Raw genomic sequence first — 21,712 nt, 5'->3', positions numbered from 1 at the left:
CTTAACGACTGCCAAAGATATTCTAATGACAGCTGGGAGTCAAGAACTTATAGGGCCTTTTGAAACTCGGGACAAGATGGTGACGGATCATCCACAAACAGACCGCGATAAGCGTTGCTTAACCTTATGATCGATCGATCCTAGCTTTGACGTAGCCACAACCTCTTTAAAACGAAAGCTTCCGAAACTACTGAACATATTCGTTTAGAGCCTGAAAAAAACGTACATAGGTGCCTAGACTACTTTCTATCCAGGTGCATTAAGTAGCTCCTTCGAGACGCGGGTGTAACCGCAGGAGCCAGCTAGTGTCTTAAAAAAATGCACCAGACACATAAGGCGTTGCTTGCGAATTTACCCAATTAATGCAATAACAAAAACTTGTCTCAATGTGCTAATTACATTTTCAGTTGAACTGGAAAGACGGCTGCACGATGAGGTGGCAACCGGTTGTCATGTAATGAGCTATTGTTATGTATTAAGTTAAAGTTATTGTCGCTAAGTTATTTGTCTTGGTACCTACTCTATATTTTTTCATGTAAATTATCCCAAGACATTAGTTAACTAATTGAACGAATTACTTGACGTAAATGCCAGAATGTATAGTTTCGTATGTGGCAAGAATTCCCCTTATGCCTTTTTCTATTTATTTTTTTTTGTGTATATTTTATTCAAGTGATAATATAAAATAAGTGGTAAGTAAGACTGGTAGTCAGACTTTCTGGATGTTGACCACCTGTAACAACTGCCAAAGATGTTCAAATGACAGCCGGAGCCGGGACCAACCAATTTAACGTGCCTTCCGAAACTTGGAGAAACTCGTCATGTCAAGATGGTCACCATTTATACACCAAGCGTTGCTCGATCCCATGCGGCTGTTACTAGGTTAATGGACCAAAAATAAACAATAACAGCAACTCAAAATATGATTTATTCCATTTTCTACTTACAACTAAATCATAAATATACTTCCAAAGATGTTCATATGATTCTCAAGTCCTGTACACTTAAGCGCTTTTGCTCTTGGGATCCCAGGGCTCCACCTTGGGCCTGGTGGTACTGTATGGCACGTATTGGCCAGTGGTGCCGGATAGGTTCTCTGTGAAGTCTGCCATCCACTTGTATTTGGGTCTGCTGGGGTCCTGTGGGTAAATTTGTTGGTGTTATGGGATTTGGAAAATTAAACGAAGGTATTAATCATCTATAGTGATATAATTAAGCTATCAGGTTTGTTTTTTGGAACATTCTAATCTCAGGAGCTACAGGACCAATTTGAATGAATATAACAGTGTTATTTAGCCAATTTTTATTGATGGAGGCTATAAGCAATTTTTTAATTTGTAAAGTAGTATCAGGTGAGATCTCTGCTAAATGCTAGTGTAAGTATTTACTTCATTTGTACTACTAGCACTTTTCCCTATACCACAATAAAGCCTACACCTGTGCCTGTTAACGTGGCTCTCTATTGCTGACACCGTTATCTTAATTGATTGCTGGATCCAAACCTGTTGCAAAGCTTACCTGGTGTGGAGGAAGGTCAGTTTTGTAGTGCAGCCAGCCGAACCATTCAGCGGGGACCTGGAACATTAGTCAAAATAAAATTACAACCAAGATAACAAATATTGTTACCTTAAAGAGCCTTACAAAATACTATAATCATGTTTTAGCAAAGAGAAGTGACTTTATTTGTTTGCAGTACTGCTTGCAAAGTATCCCAATAAACAGGTATGTTTAGATTAAACTTATTACTGAGGCTGCTTAAACCTTAGAGTAGATTACTGGGTCAGTTTTATCCAGATTCAGGCAGCAATCCCCCATCAAATAATTAAAGAAACCAGTAGTTTACAAGTTTCATCAAGATTGTGTACCTTTTTACTTAAATATGCCTAATTTAATGGTGTCACATAGGCTTGAATAACTGTTTTTATGAACAAAAAAAATAACATAGTCTTACCTGGCTACCATCATAGTTCATGTTAACCTTATCGCTGTACTCCACCCAGCGGTTCCTGCCGTAGAAGAACCGAGGGTTCTCATAGTATTTGTTGCCGTACTTGTCTTCTCCCACCAGCTTGCCGTCTTTCAGCTCATCTTGTCTGTAATTATATAAAATTAGAATGTTATATAGCTTGAACTCAAAAGTACTATGTTTATTTATTCATATCTGGCTTTCAACGCTATTTCGCACAGTCCCGAGGGACCTATTTCCCAAACCTGTATCCTATATATATAATAGGTCCTAGGTCCTTTCCACGGGCCTGAGATATCTCACCACCAATTTTTTGTCAAATCAGTTCAGCCTCTAGAGACTCATAAATAGTGACAACAATACGGCTTTATTTGCTTGTTTGTAAGAAAAATTGTTGCGCCATTAACGTACGAAGAATGTTATTAAGATAAAGATAATTTTAGATACACTATGACATTTGGAAGATTTGAAAGCTTTTCAAAAACAACGTAGTAAAAGGTATTTGTTATTATAACAACAGAGATCAATACTCGAATTTGTAGTCATGTAGGTGGAATCTTTTTATTGATATTTAGAGTATAAACCTGAATATATGAGAAAATAAATTACCCAAATCAGTTTCATCAATAAAAATTTGGATAAACATAACCTAAAACAAATTACATAATAAACCAATTTATTGCTTACCTGTACAGTTTATACAAAGATCCTCTTATTCCACCGTTCTGGCGGATAATTGTGAAGAAATTAGCAAGTTTGTCAAGCGCTAAAAACTTAGCTAAAGACATTTTTTACTAGAATTTCGTTCTCGTATTTCGTCAAAAATATTGACAACTTTGACAGAACGAATATTTGGTGTGCCTAGAGCAATATTCCAAATTCTACCTGATCCGACAAAGGAGGATTTAACATACTGATTTAACATGAAGATCGGAAAAATCTATGTTGTGTATGATGAAACCTTATAGGCGGCGTGCAAGACTCGTAACCTAACTTAACCGAATTGTGTTAAATTAAATATGTATTGATGAAATTTTCTTTCTTGCTATTTTCATATCGGTAAGTTAAGGACTCGAGAAGTAAAATAAAACGAACACGAACTTTTTACATAATTTAATGATCGTATTACTTAAAAATAAAAGAAAGACTATGATTCAACAGCTTTCTTTTTTTTCTTTTTGCTTTTTTTCATTAAATTCTCTTCTTCAGCAATAGTCATGTCATCCACAGTATTTGTTTCCATAATTTCAGGTACTTCAGTATTTTCAGTTCCTTTTTTCTTTTTCTTAGGTTTACAAACATCCTCATCTTCTTCTGGTATAACTTCAATTTCACGGATTTTTTTCTTCTTCGATTTCTTAGATTTTCTACTAACATTCTCTTCTTTTAGTACACTGGCAACATTGTCATCATCTGTCACATTGTTATCAGGCAAAGGTATTTCTTCAGATTCAGCCAAGGTCATATGTAATTCAGGTTTTTCGTTACTGTTACAGCGTTTTCGTTTCTTTTTCTTCTTTTTACGTTCATTGGTATCTGAATCGCTGTTTAAGTTGATATCTTCGACTTGTTCCTTTAATTTCTTGGCGTGTGAATATCCGCTGTATTTTGATTGAGAGAGCAACAATGCTTCTTGTTGGGCTATCCTCGTTAGTTTTCCTGTAGCCTTTAAACCGTGGCGAGCTCCTCTGAAAGATATAAAATAAATAAATTAAGGATTACAACTATTATTTTCAAGGATTTATATTACTTCAAGAAAATATTGATTATGAAAAAAAAATAACTTTACAGCTGCATACTAATTATGAGCTATGAGCTCTATAGGAAGATAGATAGATATACTTTATTAGGTTACACCAATTTTACATGTTTGTTCTTTAACTAGTTAAGGTAAGTGACATAATGGGCGCCTTATCGCTAAGCGATCTTAATCTCTTTCAGACAACCTTAGGATGGATTGAGACGAGAAGGAATAGATAATAGGTATTTGAGTCTCTTTCCATAACTAAGAGATTTTTTTAGCAATTTACAAGGTTCTGACATTTCATAATGGCTTACAAAGGCCTATCTATATAAATAAAAATGAATTGTTGTTCATTAGTCTGATTAAAACTCGAGAACGGCTGGGCAGATTGAGCTGATTTTGGTTTTAAAATGTTTGGAGAGGTCCAGGGAAGGTTTAAACGATAGAAAGCTCGCGGGATCAGCTAGTTCTAAATAAAAATATTGGTTAAATACATACTTATGAGCAGTCCGTCCTTCACATTTAGCAAATAACTCTTCATCGGTCATCTTAAACACATCTTTCTTCTCATCATCTTCCGAGTCAGACTCCCTAACTCGCTCCACGTTACTAGCACCGTTAGTCAGAACCGCAGTTCTGACAAAGTAGTCTGAGTACTGTTCCTCGTTGTCTGTATCTTTTTGCTTCTTGTTAAGTTTCCAAGTACTGTTTGTGATTACGAATTCCTGTTCGTCTTTTGTTTTTATTTTCTTTGTTACACCGTCTTTTTCTTTGACCTGAGAAGATACATAGAATTAATAGAATATTATTTTATTTTTGTTTAGGTCACAAAATTGACACATCCGCGGTTAAACTGCATCTGGTTAGCCTTGAAGCTGACTCCAATTTTGTAGGGAAAAGCCTATGAAATGAGTTCAATCACTCATAGATAATTCACTATTCAGTGCTTATGTACACTTCAAATTACTACTTACACTATATTATATTACTTCAAAACACATAAGTGCACTTAAAATGGATTCAAAATTATCTCCCAGCTCATAAAATTATTTTTCTACATACAAGTTACCTGAACCTATAGGCTATAAATACCGACCTCAACATTTGCAGCAGCCTTATCATAGAGCGTAGTCCACCAGTGTTCATTGAATTCTGCAGCAGCATCATGACCAACGCCGGCTACACTGCGCTTCAGTTTAGGTTTCAATGCCTCTGATATACCATTTTCGTGCTTACCAAGTCCTTTACCTGTAAATAGAGATATAATATTCAAAGTCAAAGGTTTTTATTCCAAGGAGTTGGCCTTATGGAGAAGAACTGACAAGAAACTCCATAGATAGTCTTTAAAAAAAATGTATTTACAATATTTTACGGGTTATAGTTATAATGGGTAGGAACTAAGGGGGTGATTTCATTTCAGTTGACTACAGTTGTTATCAATGTTTATAATACGCAGTTAGATTTTTCAATAATTACGAAGATATCATAAAAATTATGAATGTATTTCACATTTTTACTACCATTGACTTCTTGAAGGTCATGCTTTCTTGTTTTAAGTTATATTTCTTAGTAAAACTGTAAATTATGGTAGAAAAAACGCAGTTAATAGGAAATAATACTAACCATCGGCCCAGCCGTATTTTTCTAGTTGTCTGCGCGCGAAATCCATTGCAAAGTTAACTGAACGACTGTTTATACATTTGTTTTACCTATTTTACATGAAAAGGCTAACAGAAAACTAAACTATAACAAAATATAACCTATGAGGACAAAATAAAACATGCGCGACTCGTGGACAGCTGATAACCTGACAGATGTCGAATTTGACAAGATGTCAGTCATATTTTGTCAAACTTGTGCAAATACTAGTCTTTTCAGCTAGAAGAAAGCATTTTTCTATAAATACCAATAATTTTGCACTGCTTTATTTCCTATGTAAGTAAATAAAAATATCTTTCTAGAATATTACAATCCTTATAGGTAAATACTAAAATTACTAAAGAAATTCCAGTTTTCATGGCATGCATGGCAAAACTGCTGAACCTACTATTACCTATGGGTAGTCTAGTTAGACCCTGAAAAAGGAGATAGGATACAAAAACTACAGTTTAACCGTGCTACAATATTTATTCAATACATAACAAGTGTAAATATATTAACATGGCATCTACCATCATATTAATACACATTGGAATGCTTAAATTATTTTATAAATAAGCACCATGTTTCTCTACTTAAATAAATTATTAAATAACGGATAAATAAATTAAAAATTATTAAATGGATTTTTCGGTAACACCTCATTCAGATCGTCGATTTCAGACTCGTTGTTGCTGAAAAGAAATAAATAAATAGAGTTATTATAACGCGGTATTTTGATTACTTGCAACGGAAATTCAAAACTTTACCAAAATCAGTTCAGTAATTTATTACCCGATTGCCAATAAGGGTTGTGTTTTACCACCAAAAAGACCAATTATTATTTTCGGATTTTATTTAATAATAAATCGTCCATTTCCTCCCGACTAACACTTCGGCTGAAAAATTAGTAGCTACCGTCACTGAACACGTTTTGTAAGTACTAGCTGTTTTCCCGCAGTTTCTAACCGTGAAGGAATTATTCAAATCGGTTCAGAAGATTCGGAGCCTTTAACAAACAAACAAACCAAAATTTCCCCAACAATTAATCTTGCCTCACCAGCATACAGAAAAAGATTAGTAGATTAACTTCAATCTGGATATTCTTTTTATTCATTTATTTCAAAGAGTTTTTATTTGCTAAAACTACGAAAACTACAACAAAAAATTGTATTAAATTTTAAATAATCATAAAAAAAGCAACTTCTAAAAATACACAGAAGCTACAAAAAGCTGTTAAGGCGCGTACGCACGTACGAACACGAACATAGCGAACACAAACACCAGACCCGAACATTTGGTTCGTACGTATGGACGGCATATTCGAACACGAACGCAAACATAGTTCGAGTCGAGTTCGCGAACAACAGTCGTGAACTCTATCTTAGTAGCCATGACGGCGCCGTTGGAAGTGGTCGATTGTGAAGTTATTAAAGTGCTTCGAACACCGTCCATACAGAACACACTACAAGGATCGCCGCGAACATGTTTGACGAACAGAGTGTTCGATGTTCGATAGTGGTACGCACGTGCGAACCAAGTTGTTGCATATCATGTAACGCAACAAATTTGTTCGTACGTGCGTACGCGGCTTTAGGTGTTTATTTCCCCACAAACTTGTAGACAGATGCACCTAACAGTCCTTTGTTTAGTACTTTCAAAAGCCAGTTTTGTATTTGTAAAATGTTTTCTTATATCAGTTAAAAATCTACTGACCTTCTCCTGTATTACGGGGCGGGATCAGTATCAGGCTTTTTATTATCAGGATTATCAACAGGCTTAATTATTTCAGGCTGAATATCAGGCTTAATTTCAGACTTATGGTTATACAAGGGATCTCTTTTAGACCTGTCCATGTAGGGTAAGCCGTGGGGTCCCTTCGAACTGTAGCTTTCCAAGTGAGGTCGGTCCAGGAGCTCCGGTTTAAAGTTCTTGAGGAAGTATACCCAGCATTGTACTGTCGTTTCTGTTTCTGTGTCTTCTGATACCCTGTAAGTTATATAAAAAGATTAGTGTTGACATTAAATCCCTAATAATGCTGTGCCCTAAGGCTGCCTCTCAACCGGAGCGGAGCTAGGCTGCGGAGTGGAGAAACTGAGAAATATTAACCAATAGGATTTCACAAAATCACCGCTCCTCAATCCTATTGGTTAATATTTCTCAGTTTCTCCACTCCGCAGCCTAGCTCCGCTCCGGTGGACAGGTAGCCTAACAGGGTCCACAATTGGGTGGATGACTAGGTCAAAAATAAATTACGTTGTCATATTCATTTAGTGAAGCATCTAAAAATAATGTCACTTCCATTTATCGTTTTGATGGAATAATTGATTAAATTTTTTTATTGATAATATAAGCTAAATAAGTATCCAGTTTGATGTGAAAAATCTGTGACGTCATATGTTGCGCTTACATACATATTGCAAAGAAAGTGACAGTTTTTGACAGTTAAATAAAAGTAATGAATTTGACTCGTTGGAAACTACCGTATTGTTCATAGCTTTAAGTCTTATGTAATTAGTCAGTAACTACTAAAGTAACTTGTAAAAACTTGTTGAAAGCATCAAAAGCAAATAAAGGATATGCATATATTTGTCTACAGTTCTATTGAACTGACTGGCATAAAATTAGCATAGATGTCTTATCTACGATAGGGGTTGAACCAATCTTGTGTGTTAATGTACTTGCAGGCAAGGTACAAAGAACTAAGGACATCCACCAACAAGGCAGACAGACGACCTTATAAAGGTCGCTGGAAGACGCTGGATGCAGGTCGCCTCCAACAGGGATCTGTGGAAATCTAAGGGGGGGCCTATGTTCAGCAGTGGACGTCCTATGCCTGAGATGATGATGATGACGATGGAGGTACAAAGTACTTACTGGGTACTAATGACAATTTTATCTTTCTCCCTGACATAATAGTTAGGGTGGTCCTCTAGCATGTCCAGTTTATGTAACATATTGTCATCCACTTCATATATTTCACCTGGAAACAAATTACACAAGTTTGCAATTTTTTTAGAATAAAAAAAAAATTACAGCAAAAGAAGACAGACTTAAAAACATTTACACACAATTACAGAGATATGTGCAAACAAATTAATATAATACATCCCAGTTGAGAGCCATTTCCTTTTTGGGATGTCAGTTAAATAGACATCCTGGATTGTTTTGAGGCAGAATATGAAACTAGAGGCAGGGTCTAGACTCTAGATGACTCTAGATGCCGGTGAAACTGCTGGCAGAAGCTAGTATAAAATAATAATTTACAAAAATTTACCTTTTACTAAGTGTCCATCCCCGGGACTGAACAGTAGGAAGGGTATATTATACTTCGTGGCTATTATGAGCGGGTACTGTGTTTTGGTGTGGCCGTCTGTCAAGAAGTTACCAACGCCATTGTTCTCATCTGTCAACCAATAGTGGTTCGGCTCATCTCGTTTTAGAGTGCCGTAGACAAAGACTTTATGCATTATCTGAAATTTAAAATTAAAGAACTTTATATATTACTAGCTTCCGCCAGCGGCTTCGCTCGCGTGGTGTGTTGATAAAAAGTATGCCTATGTGTTAATCCACAGTATCACCTATCTACATACCAAATTTCAATCAAATCGGTCCAGCCGTTTTTGCGTGATTGAATAACAAACACATCCATACATTCTCACAAACTTTCACATTTATAATACAAGTAGGATAGTTTGGTTGCATTAAAAAAATTAGAGCCATTTATTTATTTCGCAAGATACTTTTTTGATAACACTTATATCTGTGAACTAGAATGATTATTATGTATGGTTGAAAGTATAGCAATGAATTAAGTTTCTAAAATAGTGAGATAATATTCAAGAAATATATGTATTTCTTAATTAAATGTTGCTCAATAAGTTTAGCTTAGGAATTCTAGACAATCCTAAACTGCACAAGCTACTTTTAACAGTTTGAAATGGTAACTTACTTGTTACAAATCTTTACCTCCTACTAAACGAACTAGAGTAGATAGGTACCTACTATCAAGTTTAGTAGTTATAATCAACAGAGCAAATATACAAACTTCACACTTACTTTAACTAACAATACAACTGATTACTGCCCTAGCAACTGATAAGATGTAAGTTTTAAGACCAATAACATCTATCATAGATAAGGCAACTATTATAATCTGAAATAAGAAACGAACTACTCAATTAAAAGAAAAAAAAAACGCAAAGACTAACAGTTCGTATCGTATGCAAACGGACGGCTCTGGGAGCACATAATAAGGAAAACTGAAACATGATTGTAGCGATATTTATACTGACATTTTAAATTAAAATTTCGAAAGATTTTTATAATCGTTTTCTGGAATTTTAAAAACTGCGCCAGTGAAATATCGACGGCTCCAAAAAAACTTTTTTTTTAATATTTTTGGAAAAGTCAATGTCAGTGTCAAGCCACAGATGATATATATACAGTCGTCAAACTTTTATTGGTTTCTTCGTTTCTTCTTTTTCATTACCTCGTAAGACAATGCCTTATAAATAGGTAATTATGTTTTTACGTCATAATAAATGACAAAAGCATATCAGGAAAAAAGGGACCATTACATTAAATAACATTTATTACATTCCCTTTTATAAATAAGCCTAAAATAAGCATTGACAATATGGTCGCTAAAACCAACAGGCTCTCTTTAGTGATGGACACTTGTAAAACAAAATTACTACCATTTTAAAAATCAGATGTGAAACTAAAAAACTGTGATGAAATTATACTGAAGGCATATAATTTTAATTGAAAAGGATTTAAAATTCTTGTATAAAAATCAACTTTCCACTGAGTTAGGTTGCATCGTTTGTTTGTTTATCGCAAGCAACACTAAAGTTCAAAGTCCAGCTCGCAGTGAACCTGTGAGATATATAAACATACGATTACGATTGGAGCAACACTATTTCAGTGTCAGTTGAAAATTTGACGCATTCGCGGAAAGTCTATGCCGCCGGTGGAAAATAAAATAATATAATTGTTGAAAACATGTGTTCTAATCATCTGTGACTGTGAAATTGTTCTCACGTGAATTTATAACAGTTGTTCAGTTTGTAAACGTTGATAAAAGTTATTCAAGATGAGGTTAGCGGGGGCTATTTTCTCAAATGTTACGAAAATGTTGGACTTTTACTCGCAATTCAATCCTTCGCCGCTGTCTATAAAACAGTTTATAGATTTTGGTAAGTGATAATATTAATTTGTTACTTATTCTTTAGTGGTTTCGTAATTAGTTCGATGTTATGTCAAGGCCGGTGTTATTAATTTTCACCTGACCTTACGTACCTAGGTACCTATTACCGTTTTTTATTTTTCGGCTCTATACTCGGATACACGTCCTTTTAGGGCTTCTTTGAATTTCCGGAAAGTGTTAAACAACGAGTGTTTATTTGTATTAAGCGTACATTACATCAGTTTCGCCACACAGACAAGTTTTAGTTTTTTTTTTAATATTTATGTTTTTTGACCTTGGCATACACTGCAACTGGTGTAGCATTTCGCAAAAGTATTAGCATCAAGTTAAAGTTGAATACGTAGTTATTTATTTATCAGTGATAAAAAAGCAATAACTGAATATTTCTTGATAATAGGCTATTTATTTATTATTGGTACTAAAGTCAAATTGAATGTAGGCTGAGTTATGACAAACAATTTATTGACCTTTTCTTGGTGATGCTTTTTATTTTTTTATAGGATTTATTACCTACAAAAAAGCTGTTTTACATAATATTTTTTTTTATCCAACCTATCTACGAGGTGCCAAAGTGTTTATCAATTTCATGTTAGATTCGAAAGTAAATAAAGTTTCAGTAGTTTGAAAAATTTTCTCTTCAATTTTTTTTTTTAATTACATTATTCCATGTAAGTCCTATTTGTCATAGATAGTAGTAGTAGTACCACATAAAGCACTTTTATATCACTCAAAATCTTTAAGTAAAGTAGAAAAAAAAAATACAAAATTGTGAAGTTGTAACTTGTAGCATACTGAGACCAAGTTGCACTATTTAAGTGTAGCGATAACCAAAGTATAACCAGCCTCTCAATTTTCGTCCTTGTTTATATTATTTTTAAATGTTCTCAGGGTGATAACACTTATCTGAAGAACAGAAATTTGTATTTGTGAAGATTGTTCATGAAGTAAAAAGAATAATGAAGTGCCTTATGACTAATAGTGTCATAACATTGGATAAATATGAAAAAAAAAAACAATATCCTAATTAATAAACAAATAATAGCTTATTAAGTTTAGAAAGTTACTCCAAAAAATCTATAGAAAAACAATGGATATTAGAAATAGTTTTTTTTTTTTAATATAACAAATACTTAAGAAAGGGTTTATTAGTGAGACTATTTATTTTTTATCATAAAATTGATTTACTGTTTTGTCGTCATCATCCTCCTACCAATTTTATTTGTGGTCGGCGCAGCACGTTTTCTTCTTCCAAACTCTTCTATCTGCCGTTTTATAATTAAACTGACTCACTAAGTTGATTGATACTTGATACTCATAAACTACATAAAAATAAAACAGTTAGTTATCCTTTCTGAAGGGCAAAACATTAAACATTTGTCATCAAGTGATTATGAAACTGAAAATAACAAAATATTGGCCACATTGTTTTAATAAGTATGTTTATTGAAATGTGAGTAATTTAGTTTGTGACTCATTACAATGTATGCACTATGCATTGTGTTGAACTGCATTATGTAGGTCATCAGGGTTGCTAAACATATTTTTGATAAGTTTTACCAGTTTTACTTGGGTTGAGGAGGTCAGATAGGCAGTTGCCTCTTGTAAAACCCTCAGCTGCATCCAGTTAGACTGGAAGCCAACCCCAATATAGTTGGAAAAGGCTAGGCCCATGATGAACGATTTAGTAAATATTACTAACATGCAGGTTCTATTTCAATATATGATAAGCAAAAGTAGGTCAAAAAGCAGTTGTTACATGCTTACAATTTTAGCACTATTGAAGATCTAAATAGCTTATCAAAACATTAACTGTAAAAACTATACAAGTAGCGATTTATCCATTTTAATTGTGAATTGTGCTTTACTGGAGATTTTCAATTTGCTTGTTTTAATATGCAATTTTTGGTTCCTAAAACAACTTAATTTGAATTTAAACAACAACCTTACTAGCAGCCCCTGTTAATGGTCGCCAGAGTATAAAGTTACTAAAATTACGTGATCTCTATTGTTACGAAATGCAGGCTTAAAACCTGTATCATGTTGCATTTACGACATACTCATACAATCTGGACTCTTTATTCACACAGATAAACATTATTATTATCGTCCTATAAATAAATATTGGTTTATTGTTTATGATAGTCAATTTATGGTTTTATAGCGCTATTTATTATTTTCTGAGTATTTTTTTACACGCGAATATTTTTGCAAACGTGCGTATTTTTTATTAGAATCCTTATGTACTAGCGTGGTTACAGTAACAACTGATGCACGTTAAAAAAACACAATTACAGGTACCCTAATGGTCTCTGCACACAGCGGGCGCGGCGCGACGGGACGGAACGGCGCGACGCGACGCTGAGCAGTTGTAATGTACTAGATATTACGGACGACATCACACAGAGCCGTCCCGCTCGGCGCGACGCAACGCGACGATCTAGTACATTGTATCACGTCGCCGTCCCGTCCCGCCGCGCCCCGCCCGCTGTGTGCAGAGACCTTTAGGTAACTACTGATAGTCGCTGGTCCAATTTTTAACCAAATCCAAAAAGTATTTTTTTTTGCGTTTGTGATTTCTAAGTTATTTTGCTATAGGCAAAGAAAATGACAGAAAAAAACTGAATGAAAATAAGTTTCCATCTAACTACAATATAAGCAAGAGGACAAACCCATCTATTTCCAATATTTTCGATCGACGTTCCTCAAATAACATCGAACCACTATTCTAGAAAGTTCCGAGAGTTAGATACCCAACACAACATACACCCAATATGTATTAGGTTTCAATAGAAGGACATACTGTAAAACAAGGATAGAGATGCGGAAGAGATCCTACACCAAATTGGTTCGTTCGGAATGAGTTGTTGCGGCGGAAACTGAGTGTGGTAAATCTAATAAAATCTATTTTGTTTACGCCATTTTACGACTGTTTTTGGAATCAAGAATTATTTATATGCTCATCTGTGTAGAGAATTGTTAGACTATTTATGAGAAGTTACGCATTTGACCTCATTCAAAAAAATTCATGTAGTCATTCTCAAACTAGTCGTTTTCCCGCGGTTTCAGCCGCGTCCTCGGGAATAGGCTAGTTTCCTAAAAAATAATAATTAGTCCGTCTTGTAGATTGTCCAAAATTAAGCGATACGTATTTTTTCTTTTTTAAATTGGATCAGAACTTGTTAAGATATAGCGTGTTAAAGTTGAGTGTGACGTCACAAGTTGCTACAATTTTCAGGACACTGTGACGTAAAAGGCCCCCACTCCTAATTTTTGAAGTGTATTATCTTTGTCATTTTATGTTTAATTAAAAAAAGAAAAAATACGTATCCAATATTTTTTGATTATCTAAAAAGCGGACTAAATATTATTTCATTATTTCGACCCTGGACACTACCCTATTACCGGGATACTTAGATACCGGCGGGAACTAACTGTTCGTACCGGGATAAAATACATGTTAGTCGGGAAGAGAGTAGCTTTCCGACAGTGAAAGAATTTTTCATATCGGTTGAGTAGTCTTGGAGTTTTAGGGTACAAGCAAGCAAAAACATATAATCCTATTTAATATATCAATATCAGACATACATTGTAGAATATTACCTAGTTAAAATAAAATATCTTTTACCTTTCCGCCAGTCATGTGAGAAACAAAAATGAAAGCAATACAAGTAGATTTACAACCACATAAACTGCGGTTTGACTGGAGCACCGCTTGAACTAAATAAATGATGCTTCTTTAATCCACTACCCTATCTAGATATTACGTAACTCTGTGCTGGGAAGTCTAAAGGTCGTATTATGTAACCCACAGACCGTATAAGTACAAATTGTAGTACTGTAGTGTAATAAACATTTTAGTATAGCTTTCGCCCGCGGTTTTATATGTTTCCCGATGGAAGGACTTTCTGCACTAGGGTAATAACTTGGCTATATGTTATTCTGATAAAATTAAGATCCTTGATTAATGCATTGATGTCCGCCACGACAACTGATCAAGCCCAGATCTGCTGGAGAGAGATCAGGCATAGGACCGGCATTTGCGTGCTCCATTCTTCTTATATGTAATAGGTATTACCTAATGCCAAGTTTTTTTACAGATTATTTAATAGTTACGTTTAGGTACTTACTTTTACGTTTTTACGTGAAAGAGGGACAAACATCTATGTGTACATAAACTTTCGCCTTTACAATATCGGTGCCTAAGGATGCTGGAAGAACTCTCCATTAAGTATTACCTAAGGGAAGTTTATTTTCTTGGTTATTGTTGTTTAAGAATCGTTAAAGCTCAGCCTTGGTTATGACTTTGAAATATTGAGAGGAGGAGGTTGAAGGACGGCGAGAAAATTGTTTTAATTAAGCTTCGTAATTCAGAGATTTCATTGTGAAGACAAATTACAGGACTTTAAACTGTAAATTGCGTTCTAGTTAGTTACCAGCTATTAACTCAATTATAAATGAGGTTTATCTGGCGACATTGTCGCTGAGCAATTTGGGGCTTTTAGTTTCAGCTCTAAAAAATATAGAAACTTCGCCTAATTTGTTAAGTAAATTCATATTAATCTGTAGTCTTTGGGTGAATCTTGTTGCCTTTTCTTAACTAAATTGGCTTGGCTACCTGCTACTCCTCGGTAACACTAGTTATCAGACTTTCCTACTTCTAATTATTCGTACCCACAACTTAACGTGCTTTCCGGAACCCTCGTTGAGAGGGGTTATTGTACATTCGTCACAAAGTAAATTTGCCATATTCTGAAAAATCCATACATTGAAAGTAAATTCGTCACATGTATAAAAAATATGTGTAAACTCGTTATAGTTTCATAAGGGTTGTTGTAAATTTGTCACAAATCCTCAATTTTCATTTTTTATTGCTTCAGTAGCGATAGCAAGCAAGATTTTAGGGCTCGATATATAAATTAATAAATATAATAAGTTTGAGTTTGAGTTCGAAATTAAATATACTCCTGCACTCGCTGTCGCATCGTGCTCGCTCGTTCTCTGCATACCTACATCCCTTTCTAACAGTATCTGTCAAACGCATCTATAGTACGATGACATATGATACAACATGACAGGTGCAACTGTCACTAACACAAAAAATGGTGACCCACTACAATAGTATTAGACGATTATATCAATAGACTTAGAAGTTTAGTCATGCTTTATTTTAGTAGGTATCAAAGTGATTTTTTTTATTGTAAACAATTAATACATCCTGCATATTAAAATGTCTTTCTACAACATTTCCACCGTGAAACTAAGATTGGCACTGTATGGAGATGCACTAATCGTTCATGTAGTGCAACTATTAAAATTTCGGAGAATCATGACATCAGAATTTTTCATGAATCGGCCCACACGTGTCAACCAAATATAGTAAAAACTGAAATTTTAAAGGCCAGAAATCTTTGCAAGAGTGTAGTGTTCATTTCTATGAATCTCGTTATATATTTTTTCTCCAGTTTTTGTAATAATGTTGTAGAAAGACATTTTAATATGCAGGATGTATTAATTGTTTACAATAAAAAAATCACTTTGATACTTACTAAAAAAGGAGGCTGAATATATCGATTGGAAATTAAAGAATTTCAAATTTGATATATCCTTAACCGTCAAATCCGTAGCGGACCCCAATCGGGGTCTGAACATCAATGTCACCGTAAGCTCGGTTTAGACCCCAATTGGGGTCTGCGAATCAGTCATACACTTTCCTAATTATTTACGCTCATATTTATTTTCTTTCCAATCAAACCACATTTGTGAGTACTAAATAAAATAACTAAATAAATTTAAATTATTTTTACGCATTCAAACCTTTCATATTTAGCATCCCGTTAGAAATATACCTTTTTAAAATCCAATCGTAATTACCGGGAATTCTGATCGAACTCGCCATGTTTGTTTACATTAGTTGTTTTTTTAAATTTGAAGACGCATAGACAAGATGGCGACGGTGATAGAAGTTTTGCATCGAATGATCCGATTCTTTAAAATAAAGAATCGATTTAATAATTTTATATTATAATATTACTAAATTGCACTTTTGTATAGGTACTTACCATAATCTGAAAATAAATTAGGAAAAGTAAAATGACTTAATTTATTTTGAAAAAAATGCTAGAAAATCAGTGGTAGAAAATACGTTGTAGCAGGAATAAAAAAAAACTTTGGTTTTTAGGGTTTCTGAAGACGGCAAATGAAGACTTATTTATTTCTTCGGGTGTTTTATGTGCAGGATTCCTGTAGACCTGCCAAACTTAATGGCGATGCTTTACTTCCAACTTTTTAACTGAGCGGCAAAGCTATTTGACGAGAGCCGTAGTTAGGTGTAGTTATCGCAAAATTTTATGACGATTTCATTGTTTGAAAGGGCAAATAGTTCGCTGTTCATCGAAAGCTGGTCCAAGATGGAAAGATGGCCGCCGCCGACTTATTTTTAACCGACTTCCCAAAAAGCGGAGGTTCTCAATTCGACCGTTTTATTTTGTACGTTTGTTAGGCGATTACTCAGCCATTTATTTATCGATTTTAATGATTCTTTTTTTGTTTGATAGCGTATACTTCCGAGGTGGTCCCGTTATCATCAGGTCAGGATCTGATGATGGAACCTTGAGAAATCGAGGGCGACTTTCGAAAGTTGCAGAAATACATAGGTTGAAATCTTATCACTCAGGTGTTTGCCTGGTAGCACTATACAACAGTGAAGGTTTTGAGCTGAACTGATGATGGAGACCAGTGAAGTTCGAGGGAACTCGACAACTGAATATTTAAACTTTCTCGTGTTTGTGCTTATATTATTCGTATTTACGAGGCCTCTGCAACAGTGAAGGAGATGGAGACGAGAGAAGTTCGGTTGTCGAGATCTCTCGACCTTCTCTGGTCTCCATCATCAGGTCAGCTCCAAACCTTTACTGTTTCATAGTGTTATCAGACATACATCTGAGTGTCAAGTTATAACCTTATCTATGCTTACAATTTTCGAGAGTTGCCCTCGATTTCTCAAGGTTTCCATCATCAGATCCTGGACCTAATAACAAATATGGGGAATATCGACTTTCGACCAAAAACAAACATCCAAATTGAGAACCACCTCCTTTTTGGGATTCGGTTAAAAATATTTGATGACTTTAAAATCAATCAATTATTATTATTGTTTCTCATCATCAAATAAGTACATTACTTTGGTAGTTACAAATTGCATTATATTTCAGAACACCAGGCTTACCCTCATCATCATCATCAGCCTATCGCAGTCCACTGCTGGACATAGGCCTCTCCAAGTGCACGCCACTGAGATCGATTGAAGTAGGCTAAATACCTCTATGAGCAGGCTTACCCTCCGCCGAAACAAAAATCTTAGAATTGTTCAGAAATAATATAAGAATAAATTAAAATTCCGTAATAGGTAATAAAAATTCAATTAAAGTTAAAAATTATTACGAATGACGCAACACCAAAATAATACATATAAAAATTTAATGCTAAAAACTTTCATAAAACTTAAATATCTTTTTTCTTAACAACAAAAACAAATTGAACCTATAATTTAAAATTAATAAATAAAATTGAAATAAGTTGCTATTAAAAAAAATATATAAAATTGGTATTCGATTATTTATAATAAATATCCGATTTAGGTATCGAATGCACACCGATGATTGAAAAAATAAAATAAAACTCTATTCCAAACTCTACTTGTCTGTGACTTTGATCTTGTAAATATTGTTCATTTTTATTGTGTATTTTATGTGATGATTTTTTAGTTATTGAACATAAATAAGTGCACGAAATGTATTGCAATGGATTGAAAATGTTATAAATATGACGTTTGTGTTGTGTTTGAGAAAGTGATGCGATTATTTATTGGTAAGTTTTCACCAAATTTGAAATGCCTAACTTTTCGATAGACTTAAAAACACCGTAATTATTATATTTTTCTGAATGAACTGACCCCATTTGACCTTTGCACGTTGTTGTCAAATAAGTGAGCTCTAAAGTTATAGGTAAAATACTTCTAATCAGGCATTACGGACTTAGAATTCATGTGTTGAAAGTTAGTACAAATTTTTGACTTCCATGTCGCGATTCAAAATATCCCGCCGAATCAACGGTATAGTCATATGTCAAAATCTTGTCGAGCAGAGGGGTTAAAGATGAGAGCACGTCGATCCATAGCCTATGATAAAGAATTGAAAACTATTTTGGACAATTACGATAAAATGTCTTTGGCTGAAGTTCTTAAAAAACTTTCTGTTTTGCAGCATTTTAAAAACATATACTTATAAGTCTTATTATTTTTGTATTGTTATAGACAGGTCAGCCATTCAGAACTGTGATTTTTACTTAGGTTAAAAAAAAAGTGATTATAACTGTGATGTAATTATTTTTCTTATTATTGTAATGTTGTTCGTAAATAAGCCACAAAAAATCTGTGATTTTTATGTTGTTTTTATAGTAGGGGAGGCCTAGAAGGGATTTCGGGATTTACTCAAGCGCGGCAGATTAGTATATAGGGAGGTACCTATTACCCCATTTAACACCTCCACCAAATATAAGCCCTGTATATGCAGCCGCGCGTCTAGAATAAAGGATCAGATTAGTAAAAAAAAAATTATCATCTGACATTCTCCAGCGCGTCAGATTAAGATAGGGTAAGTTAGTTATATGCTAAAAAGTGTATATTCGACTAATCTGACAATTTGCGATTGACGATAAGAAGTAGGAAGGTTACAAATTTGTAAAAAAAAAACGTCATCTTGACTTTCTCGAGCGCGGCTATTTTTTTTTTATTTTGAAGGGAGTAATTCAACGTTCACGAAAAATATAAAATCTGACGATTCCCGTAAGCCGAAGTAAGGAAAATTAATCGATAAAGTTTAAAGCGTGCAGCTACGTGATGCCGGTATTCTCCTCCCAAGTTTCTATTCCTCTCTCTCTTTTTTCAATTCAATTCATTTGCAATAAGTGTTAGTACATTTTGGGTCTTAAATAATCTACACTAATATTATAAAACTGAAGAGTTTTTTTGTTTGAACTCGCTAATCTCAGGAAGTTACTGGTCATGGTATGCAGATATATTGTTTTTAACGAAGACGATTCATTTTATTGGATACTTTTGTTAAATACGTGTGCCTTCCAGTTGCATTGTTTGTCTATAGTGATAACGAGAAATACCGTTTCGTATACTTCGCCTTTTTATACAGGTCGTGGTGGTCTAGTCATCCGGTTAACATTGGCTCTACTCTGCATAACGTGGTTCACAAATTACGCGCGTAGTGTCGCTTCATCAATGAAAGCAACTGCTATCTCTTTTTATCTGTTCTGCAAGAGTGGCAACGCGCAACTCTAGTGGATGGTTTTAAACTAATAAATTAAGTCAAAATACGTATTTCTTTTTGTATGAAAATAGCTGGGAAAAAGGCTGGGCAGATTATTTAGATTTTAGATTTATCTATGGGTATTAAATTGAATAAAATTAGTTTTTGTAAGATTTACGCGTAGATTATTTCCGTCAAGCCATGTTATTATAGATTCTATTGTATTGTTTATGACACATGTCATTATAATGAAATGTAATTATTATAGAAATGTATTGTATGAGCAGATTGATACACTCCGCTAATAGCAATGTCATATATATCATTGTATGTGCCTTCTTATCGAGAACAACCTTTATTATAACAGCTTTGTTGAAATGGTTGTCCGTTCTGAGATATAGATCAAAAAGTGTGTAAAAGTTGATAGTACTTAGAAGACATACTCGTAGTAGCACTTAGATATTCCTTTAAAAACTTGAGATATCAATGGATTATTTAGTTTTAACTTTTACACACTTTTTGATCTATATCTCAGGACGGGCAAACGTCAACAAAGCTGTCATATTAAAGGTTGTTCTAGATAAAAAGGCCTATACAATGATATGTATGACATTGCTATTGGTGGAGTGTACGAGGTTCCGTATATTTGTTTCCATTGTCCTTTATGTTTTTCATACTTATTTGCTTATAAATAAAAGTTTTGTACTTCAAAGAATAGGTACATACTGGTTTATTTACTTGCAATTTTTTCAGTTCTTCAATTTGTTAAAAGGTTTGCAAAAAAACTTTCCATTGTCAGATTAAGCGAATTCCTCCAGATAATCGTCAGATTATAAGATGATTACGTTAAGGGTACATAAATGAACCATATATATCTTAATCTGACGCGCTCGAGTATTTCAAAATGGCGATTTTTTTTTGCAATTTCAAGTAATGGCCACGAGTTTAGGTCACGTCTAAATCGTCAGATTATTGCATAAGAGCCTTCGTTTTGGTTCACTTAACACCCCTTTTGATAATCTGACGCGCTCGATAAAATTATTTTTTTTCCCATTTTTAACCCTTACCTACTACCACCCCCACCATGAAAACAGTCAGATTAATATACGTATGTTTTCAAAATGACGTAGGACGTGCATGCTATTAATATCTGACGCGCTCGAGTATGTCCATGCAACTGTTTTTTTTTACATTTTTGAAAGTTTATAGCTGCTCCACCCACCGATGAAAGTGTGTGTATGTCAGGACATTTTTTTCTTCTTATCATCTAAGCTTCGCAATCTAATAGGTCTCATTGACGCTCGAGTCACTCCCGATTTAGCACTCTCGCCTCCCCTACTATTAGGTTAATGACAGACTTTAGCTGTTTTTCTTATTATTCGTAATGTTACGGGCATACCAGCCACTTGAGATCTATGATTTTTACGTAGATGTTAGGTTATTATATTTATCTATATTGTTGTTGGCAAGTCAGCAAGTCGAGAACTGTGATTCTTTATAAATGTTATGTTAAATTAAAAAAAAAAGATGTTTATGGCTGTGTTTTAATGTCTTTCTATTGTTTATCTTATTATTGTTAAGGTTTAGGCAAATCGTTCACTCGAGAACTGTGATTCTTTTTATGTCAATGTAAGGTAAATCAATAACATTGATGTGATTCTGAAAAATATATAACATTTTATTCTACTTCTTGTTTATTTTTTTGCTATCGGTGCAAATAAAACCAATGTGACGAATTTACAATAAACAAAATTAATATATTGGAAATTTATTGTATAAATTAGAGTTGTGGCAAATTTACACATACTTTTTTTCGGGACGAATTTACTTTATGA

At 34.2% G+C, this 21,712-nt stretch overlaps 4 protein-coding genes across 7 annotated transcripts in view; 1 reads left to right on the top strand and 3 right to left on the bottom strand.

Moving 5' to 3' along the window:
- Positions 1-910: 910 nt before the first annotated feature.
- Positions 911-2,827, bottom strand: LOC110379902 (probable NADH dehydrogenase [ubiquinone] 1 alpha subcomplex subunit 12). Its single transcript, XM_064042175.1, has 4 exons — positions 2,654-2,827; positions 1,952-2,093; positions 1,519-1,575; positions 911-1,139 (listed from the first exon to the last, which is right to left on the bottom strand). Exons 1-4 carry the CDS (start codon positions 2,752-2,754, stop codon positions 1,005-1,007), a joined length of 435 nt encoding a protein of 144 aa, XP_063898245.1. The 5' UTR covers positions 2,755-2,827; the 3' UTR covers positions 911-1,004.
- A 265-nt stretch (positions 2,828-3,092) lies between these two features.
- LOC110379927 (G patch domain-containing protein 4) lies at positions 3,093-5,494 on the bottom strand. Its single transcript, XM_021339752.3, has 4 exons — positions 5,334-5,494; positions 4,807-4,958; positions 4,209-4,486; positions 3,093-3,654 (listed from the first exon to the last, which is right to left on the bottom strand). The coding sequence occupies exons 1-4, from the start codon at positions 5,377-5,379 to the stop codon at positions 3,114-3,116; spliced, it is 1,017 nt and encodes a 338-aa protein (XP_021195427.3). The 5' UTR covers positions 5,380-5,494; the 3' UTR covers positions 3,093-3,113.
- Positions 5,495-5,817: 323 nt separating this feature from the next.
- Positions 5,818-9,769, bottom strand: LOC110379903 (putative gamma-glutamylcyclotransferase CG2811). 4 transcript variants are annotated; one of them, XM_064042202.1, is made up of 5 exons: positions 9,644-9,769; positions 8,626-8,821; positions 8,226-8,331; positions 7,065-7,337; positions 5,818-6,043 (listed from the first exon to the last, which is right to left on the bottom strand). In XM_064042202.1, the coding sequence occupies exons 2-4, from the start codon at positions 8,816-8,818 to the stop codon at positions 7,076-7,078; spliced, it is 561 nt and encodes a 186-aa protein (XP_063898272.1). In that variant the 5' UTR covers positions 8,819-8,821; positions 9,644-9,769; the 3' UTR covers positions 5,818-6,043; positions 7,065-7,075. The 4 variants fall into 4 exon arrangements, with proteins under 4 accessions (XP_063898272.1, XP_063898269.1, XP_063898270.1 ...); XM_064042199.1 differs by having other exon boundaries at positions 9,560-9,718; XM_064042200.1 differs by having other exon boundaries at positions 7,197-7,337; positions 9,560-9,717.
- Positions 9,770-10,238: 469 nt separating this feature from the next.
- LOC110379901 (pyruvate dehydrogenase (acetyl-transferring) kinase, mitochondrial) overlaps positions 10,239-21,712 on the top strand; it is a 59,828-nt gene continuing 48,354 nt past the window's right edge. The window contains exon 1 of the mRNA XM_049845339.2: positions 10,239-10,549. Coding sequence (XP_049701296.2) covers positions 10,447-10,549 — 103 coding nt within the window. The 5' untranslated portion in view covers positions 10,239-10,446. The remainder of the gene's footprint in view (positions 10,550-21,712) is intronic.

This window comes from Helicoverpa armigera, chromosome 27 (genome assembly GCF_030705265.1).
Source record: "Helicoverpa armigera isolate CAAS_96S chromosome 27, ASM3070526v1, whole genome shotgun sequence".
NCBI classification, from domain to species: domain Eukaryota; kingdom Metazoa; phylum Arthropoda; class Insecta; order Lepidoptera; family Noctuidae; genus Helicoverpa; species Helicoverpa armigera.
This window is presented reverse-complemented; position numbering and strand designations above follow the sequence as displayed.